Raw genomic sequence first — 8444 nt, 5'->3', positions numbered from 1 at the left:
CACTCGCCTTCAACCAGTAGCAGCTATCCTGTTTGATTATGCTCATTTGTCGCTAATCTACAACAACGAGGACGAGGTGTGCTCAGCAGCAGCAACTTCTTAGACCTTAAGCTCGGCCTACAACAAGCACACAAAGGTGCACATTGCGGAATCCTCTAAAGACTTGGCCAAAAAGGTTAAGGAGCACCAGGCAACCATCAGCTCTCTAAAGAAGATGATGGAGCAACTTCTCAGCGAGAAGAAGAAGAAGAAGAGGAATTCGCGGATTCGACGAAAACTCTTAAGGAACAGAGAGCGAGAGTTCACTCCTCCTCATACAACTGCGGAAGAAGATAATCGTGAGCCACACTCGCATTATTCCAACAGATCCTCAGGAAAACACTCGCATTCGGGAAGCACTCCTCAAGACAGGAGGTTTGACGAGTTCCAGAGTTAGTTCAACGCCCTGAAGCTCCAGAAGAACATGAACGAGCTTGGGGTTATAAGACCATATCCATCCGAATGGGACATGGTCTCCTACCTGGCAAAGTTCAAACCGATAAGCCTAGTTCAGTTTGATGGCAAAGGATCTCCCTCCTAACATATCTACTACTTCCTGTCTCAGACGAGATTCCTCATGGAGAACGACACCATTCTCACCCGACTATTCATCGGCACCCTAAAGGGAGTAGCATTTGAATGGTTTTGCAAGCTGGAACCAGGCTCCATCAATTCATAAGCCAATGTGGAGAGGCTTTTCTTAGCCCATTTCATCAACAACGATAGGGAAGTATCGATGGCCACCCTGCTCACTGACAAACAAAAGAAGACGGAGTCAGTCAACGATTTCATGAAAAGATTCAAGAATCGGTCACTTCAATGTTGAGACTAGGTCTCTCAAAGAACCCTAGTTGAGATGTGTCGCAACAACCTCTCAATTGACATTCTGTCCATAGTCGGCATGGTGGAAACCTGGACCTAGAAAGAACTTGTTCGCCAGGGCGATCAAGTTGAGAACATGATCAAGTGATTGGAAGATGAAGATCCTTAGTCTAAGAACAGAGGTTCAGAACCAAATACCTCTCGGAACCCTCGATCAAAGGGGAAAGAGATCATGGCTATAGATGCTAATCCAGTCTCCAAGACGGCTCCACACCAGAAGACTAAGCCGTATGAGCAGCGCCCTTCGAGGCATTATGACTTTGATGAGGACTTGGTAGTACCTACATTCGACACTCTCCTCCGGAGCAACAGAATCAAGCTTCCAAAGATCATGAGGCCTGAGGACGTGAACAAGACATATGACCCTAGCTACCGTGCCTTCCACAGAATTGTCGGTCATCACACCTCCAAGTACTATGTCCTCAAAGACAAACTACTAGCCCTCTATGAAGCCGAAGTCATGATAAAGGAGAATGTCCAAAAGAAGGTGACGTCTATTGGACCCTAGAGGGGGGTGATTAGGGTTAAGAGGCTCTAATATGCAATAAAAACAAACACAAGCAAACCACACTATTCTAATGCAATCAAAGTAAATGAAATAGGGTTAGGAATCGTTATCCTTTGACGCGCGATGTGTTAATGAGGTTCGGTCCGCTGACCTATGTCCCCGCTCCCCACTCTCGAGGAGAAATCCACTACACACCCGGTTTGGAAGCCGGAACTTCGTCTACACAGCGATCCCCTCACGATCTCACACTACACAGCTGATCTCAACAGATCACACTCCCTCACAGTTGATCTACACAAGATCACACTCATACAGCAGTAGAAATGGTGCAAGACTCTCTCTTTACAAGTCCCTATGGCAAAAAGAAAGAGTACTGAAGCTGGGAAGTGAACTCACACAAGAAACACAGAGAAAAACCACAGAGAACAGAGTTTGAAAATTTTTCTCAGAAGACAGCGTCTCTCTGGTTTTTCAGCAGAAGTTAGAGCAACTGGGAAGAAGAAGAAATCTAGGTTTAAATAGAAAAGATTAATCATTTTAAAATCACAACCCAATCTTCCCAATTAAGAAAATAATCTGGCCGTGGGGGTCGACGAGGTGGAAGAGGAGCAGGGAATCGGGCGAATCTGATGGTAGCAGAGGAAGATGAAGCAACTGAGATGATCTTTAATGAGGAGGACCATATGCTCCTGGAGATTCTTCGAAAGAAGCAGAGAGTAGCAGGAGATGGGGACAGAAGAAGTGGAACTGAGGCGACATCCAAAGGCAACTCTGCTACTTATGCTCATCCGACCAAAGGTACGGATGACATACATGCTCTTGCTTCTATGTCTCCCAATAGACCATCAGAATGGATTGTCGACTCCGGTACATCTCGACATGTGACGGGCAACGCTAGTGAGTTCTCGTCATACACTCACTTAGCATCAGCAGATAGCATCCAAACAGCTGATGGTACATTTCAGCCTGTGGTTGGTAAGGGTACTGTTAATTGTACAGGTTCTGTAACTCTGTCCAATGTTTTGCATGCTCCTTCCTTTCCAGTAAATCTTTTGTCCATTAGTGCTATTATCCTCCAACTAAAATGTATCGTTTCTTTTGATATTCCCAAGGTGATCTTCCAGGAGAAAGGGACAGGACGGAGACTTGGGACTGGCACGTGGAGTAATGGACTGTGGTACTTGGATCGTGAGGGACTGGACTCAGCTTTGGTGTCAATGGTAGAGAAAGCAGGAGTAGGATCTGAAATGAGTGCCGAGAGTGAATTGATGCTTCATCACCAGCGCTTGGGACACTCATCCTTTGGTACTTTAAGTAGATTGTATCCATCTTTATTTGAGAAAGCAAATAAAGAGAAACTTGTGTGTGATGCATGTAAGTTGGGAAAGCTTACTAGAAGCTCTTATGTTAGTTCTGATCATAGGAGTTCTCATGCATTTGATCTGATACATTCAGATGTTTGGGGGCCTTGTTCCACAAGTTCTATGAACGGATACAAGTATTTTGTTACATTCATTGATTGCTTCTCTCGCGTTACTTGGTTATACCTGATGAAGAATAAGAGTGAAGTGTTTGGCTGCTTTCAAAACTTTCATAGGAATGTTCAGACCCAATATGGAGCAGTGGTGAAGGTATTGAGATCTGATAATGGGACAGAGTACACCAACAAAGTGTTTGGAGAATACTTGTCATCTCATGGAATACAACACCAGACTACGTGTCCATACACACCAGCTCAGAATGGGGTAGCAGAAAGGAAGAACAGACATCTCTTAGAGGTTGCTAGAAGTATGATGATCTCCATGAATGTCCCAGAAACATTGTGGGGGCAAGCAGTGTTGACTGCAGCGGCGCTGATCAACAGAATGCCCTCGAGAGTACTGGATTGGAAGTCTCCGTGTGAGACATTGAAAGGAGATAATGGTGGGATTCTTCCACTGAAGGTATTTGGCTGTGTGTGTTTTGTGAAGGATAACAGACCATCCGTCGGGAAGCTTGCCCCTAGAGCGGTGAAGTGTATCTTTGTAGGATATTCTGCTACTCAAAAGGGATATGTTTGCTGGAGCCCGGTGGAGAAAAGGCTGTTCGTGAGCATGGATGTGTACTTTCGTGAATTTGAGCCATATTACACACAGAATGTACCATCATCCGTTGGTGACTCGCCTAATACTGGAAGTATGAGGCGAGAAGGGGAGAATGGTGAGAGGCTGATGAATAATGTAGAGAATAATGTGAAGAAATCGATTTCTCTAACGATTCCTTGGGAAGGAGAATTGGTTGAGGAGGAGCAGGAGAATAAAGAAGAAGAGGATAAGGAGACAAGAGGTGTTAGGCCTACGGCTCGGGAGAGCTACTTACCTATAGTAAGAAGGGGAAGCAAATTACGGAAACAGTACCTACAGTGCCACTAGTGCCAGGTCCCTTATCAACGCCTGTCCCGACTCCTGAGACACCTACACCACCATCAGATTCCTTCCAAGGTGATATCAATCCTCCCCTTACTCCTCCCACACCAGTATATCCTCCCGATAGATATGGTTGGGATCTTACCCATTTTATATCATATTCTAATATCCACCCTGCACATGGAGCATTCATTGCATCATTGGATTCTGTTACTGTACCTAACAATTGGCAGGTTGCTAAGAAGGACCCAAAGTGGAAAGTAGCTATGCATGAGGAGCTAGGAGCTCTTAAGAAGAACCGCACTTGGGAGCTAGTAAAATTACCAGAAGGGAAGAGAGCAGTTGGGTGCAAGTGGGTCTTCACTGTGAAGCAGAATCCAGATGGACAAGTTGAGCGCTACAAGGCTCGTCTGGTGGCAAAAGGGTATAGTCAGACATATGGCATCGATTATGATGAGACTTTTGCACCGGTGGCGAAGATGAGCATTGTTCGGACCTTAATCTCTCTGGCAGTAAATGGTGGATGGAAGCTACACCAACTAGATGTGAAGAATGCATTTCTTCATGGAGATCTAGTGGACGTGTTCTTTCGACGAAATGAAGGTCACATCACCATGCTTACGGTATATGTGGATGATATGATTATTACCGGGGATGATGAGAAGGAGATTGCCCAACTCAAAGTAAGACTGGGTAAGGAATTCGAGGTGAAAGATCTTGGCTTGCTTCGATACTTTCTTGGAATAGAGATAGCTCGAGGAGCGGAGGGAATCGTCCTATCCCAGAGAAAGTATGCACTGGATCTTCTCAAAGAGACAGGGATGTTAGGGTGCAAACCTGCAACTATACCGATCGACCAGAAGTTCAAGCTAGGTGCTAAGGCTGGAGAACCAGTTGATCGTGACAGATACCAGAGGCTGGTGGGAAGGTTAATCTATTTGAGTCACACACGTCCTGATATCTCTTTTGCAGTGAGCGTGGTGAGTCGCTACATGCACGATCCGAGGAATGGTCATATGGACGTTGTGTACCAGATTCTGAGATATTTAAAGAGTGTCCCCGGAAAGGGGCTGATATTCAGAAAGAATAGACATGTGAGCATCGAGGGTTATTGCATCTCTGATTGGGCTAGTTGTGCTGATGACAGGAGGTCCACCTCAGGATACTGTATCTTTATAGGAGGCAACTTGGTCTCGTGGAAGAGCAAGAAGCAGTCAGTGGTGGCGAGGTCAACAGCTGAAGCAGAGTATAGAGCTATGGCCTTGGGAGTCGCGGAATTGTTGTGGTTGAAGAGTATGTTGGTGGAGCTGAAACTAGATCAAGGAACAAAGATGAAGCTGTGGTGTGATAACAAGTTAGCCATCAGTATCGCTAATAACCCGGTGCAGCATGATAGAACCAAACACATCGAGATCGATAGGTTCTTCATCAAAGAGAAGTTGGACAGTGGACTACTGGAGTTAAGTCATGTTCCAACTAAGGATCAGGCAGCAGATTGTCTGACTAAGGGACTTAGCTCAGTAGATATGATTAGAGGATGTGACAAGATGGGCTTAGTGGATATCTTTCGCCCATCTTGAGGAGGAGTGTTGACATATTAGTAATAGATAGGATGTTATTTGTAAGTTGTGTAGTAAGGGCCTATATAAGCCCATCTTATGGAGTAATAAAGTTAGGGTTTTCTCTCTATTTTCAATAAATATGTATTTCAGATTAATTTTGATAAAAAATTCATCTTAATCAACTCCAAGAATTACATGGACAATCAAACTGAGAAGGTCAAGTTCGCTTTAGAATTAGGTACTTCAGATATACTGGTAATGATGTAAAATTTGCATATGGTTTAGGTTTTATTTATATTAGCATGAACCAGACGCTTTAACTCGTGTATTACAATATTGGTTTCCAAAAATTTTGCATGTTATGTATCGTAATCGAGTTTCCTCCACCCAATAGAGCTCCAACAGAACAGCTAGAACTTTCCTTAAATGATATTCCGAGCATTAATGTAAATCCCCACTTTGAACTTCAAGAAGTGCTGCACCCGACGTGACGTATAACTGCTATATAGAATCCTTGAGTGATTTACGGATTATGTCGCTTCCTTGAGTACAACCAACTCCAGAATGCAGATTTGGATATTAGGTGAATTTAGCACAAACTCATGGATATTAAACACAATAATTAAAGCAACTATATTGTCTCGATAAGTTGACACAAAGTCACTATGTACAAAACCCTCACTGGAAGTACCCTAATGCCTCATTTTCATACCCGATTTGTTGGGCATTACCATCGTAGATGCCTCTGATTAGCAGATGCATGTTGATTGTTGAGATTTAAAGAGAAGGTAAAGTATATACATGTTCACCTAAAATAAAAAGGAAACAGATGAGCAAAACAAAAGGGATGTGAAACCTAGATTGGCCATTTTTGTTTATAGGAACAAAATTTGAGACAGTTTTGATCAACTTGAAACGAAGGCCCGGGTAGTTTTAATTAAATGCAGAACACGACTCTTTTCAATAGTGGATGAATGTGAAGGGCTACCTATACCAGGTCCCCTAAGCAAGATTTTCCCTTGAGAAAGATATGCTATTTTGGAGAGACAGGAAGAGAATTCCAAGTCAAAAAAATAAAGATGGCTTAATTCCTATCTATTTGACAACAACTATATTTAAAGGTATACACATTTTTGTGTGGGACAAAACAATCACCGGTCATAAACTCGTGATACTTCACAATGTTTAGACAGGCAAAGACGTACCTGATCACGAAATAAGTTCCTATCTAGGACAAAAGATATGATCATACTACACAATAATACATTAGTGCAGTTTCTTAGAAGAATTGTCATACAGTGGGCTATTAACATGCTTATCATGCATAGTGCACATGGTTATACAGTTCAGTGTTACTTTAAAAGTCCTAATGCATTTACTATCAAAAGGCGAAATCTAGCATGCCAAAAAAGATATGATTTCTACCACGGTATTTAATGATGGCAACAACAAAAAGCGTGTGCATCATGTAGGTAATCAAATTTAATCTATGTAAATCAATAATTAATTTAAATTTCATTAAGCTGGGATGTAGAAGAATATGATGAAAATGAATTATAACACAAAAAAAAAGAAAAAAAAGGAAGATAATTGAATAAAGAACTCGCACACCTAGTATAATTAGGTATATCAGAATATCCACAAAAATGGACAATCTTTAGACTTCTTAAGATGTTAAACTTGTGAAAATTATATTATAATATGGCTATGTTCATAGACATCATTAGAAACTTGATATATCACTGCTCTGTGGAACAAGATAGGAAGAAAATACATATGTTAAACCATACCTAACAATTTGTCTCCTTGACCACGCCCACGGCATTCTGGAGAGACAGCAATAGCAGCAAGTTCTCCGCACTTCTCCTCGAAGAAAAGAAAAAGTGCAGCACAAGCAATGATTGAACCATCTCTTTCCACAACAATAAATGAGTTCAATGTTTTAAGAAGCTGAAAGGCATTTCATGCAAGAAAACTTTCAAGCTGTTGATTTCAATGTTAGTTCTAAGAAAGCGAGGATGCAACAGCAAGTCCATCAGTATCTTTAAAAAATAGTAGAAACTACAAACCTCTTCCTTACTCCTTTGGATCAATGCACCGGATTCTTCTAAAGGTTGAATAAGTTGTTTTATACCGGGAATATCTTCCACTCTAGCCATCCGAGTTCCTTCATAAACATCACTGAAATAAAAACTGTGAGAAACTGGAAGTCTCATTTATTACTTAATAGCTTGATGCTAAAGAAGTAGGCCAAAAGCTCAATAGATCGTGCAAAGAAAATTTTCACAGGTGATAAACCTGTTCTCCTTTACAACTAAAAGCACCAACCAGTTGAAAAGGGGAAAGCCAAAGCAGCAAATTAAACACTTCCAGTTCTCAGTATCTTTACACTGTATCAGATAGGTGCTAAGGTGCAGAAAGTCTCTAAAATATCCCATTACTTCACTACCTGACTACGGTTTTGATCAATACACCCAAATCGAAACAAATTCAAACATATTGAACATCAAAGCCAGTGACCGAGTAGACAACTCTATTAGACTTCCTAACCATGATGGTTTCGAGAAGAACTGATTTGTCAATGAAGACAACAATGAAATAATATGACACATTAAAATAAATGTAAATGTAAATGAAGAGTGGATTACAAGCATATTAAATACTTTACATATCATGGGCTTAAGAAAAAAAATGCTAAAGATAACCATGTTGAGCTTGGCATAATCAATTTCTAGATGGTTACATACCTAGCAACCATTGTCCCTACTCCATCTCTTGTAAATAACTCTAGAAGCAAGGTTCCACCTACGGTGCCATCTAGTATGTGAACTCTTTGGACTCCACCCTGTCCAAGAATACAGCTTGATTAGAAAACGATGTGGAATGGTTGCTCATTAATGCTCAAACATAATGTTCACAAGCATATTACACACAACAAACACTTTCAGCATAATAGTTGTATCAGAAAGACTGTCCCACTGTATCTTGTTTCATTATTATCTTTTTAATGAAACGCTGGGGGTTTATACCACACAGTTTCTTTCCATA

General features: G+C 41.6%; 1 protein-coding gene across 1 annotated transcript in view; it reads right to left on the bottom strand.

The window, feature by feature from the left end:
- Nucleotides 7161-8444, bottom strand: part of LOC109837439 (probable amino-acid acetyltransferase NAGS1, chloroplastic) — a 10992-nt gene continuing 9708 nt past the window's right edge. The window contains 3 exon segments of the mRNA XM_020405679.1: nucleotides 7161-7346; nucleotides 7466-7577; nucleotides 8144-8241. Of these exon segments, the coding sequence (XP_020261268.1) occupies nucleotides 7176-7346; nucleotides 7466-7577; nucleotides 8144-8241 (381 nt within the window). The 3' untranslated portion in view covers nucleotides 7161-7175.

Source organism: Asparagus officinalis, chromosome 4, assembly GCF_001876935.1.
Source record: "Asparagus officinalis chromosome 4, Aspof.V1, whole genome shotgun sequence".
Classification (NCBI taxonomy): Eukaryota; Viridiplantae; Streptophyta; class Magnoliopsida; order Asparagales; family Asparagaceae; genus Asparagus; species Asparagus officinalis.
This window is presented reverse-complemented; position numbering and strand designations above follow the sequence as displayed.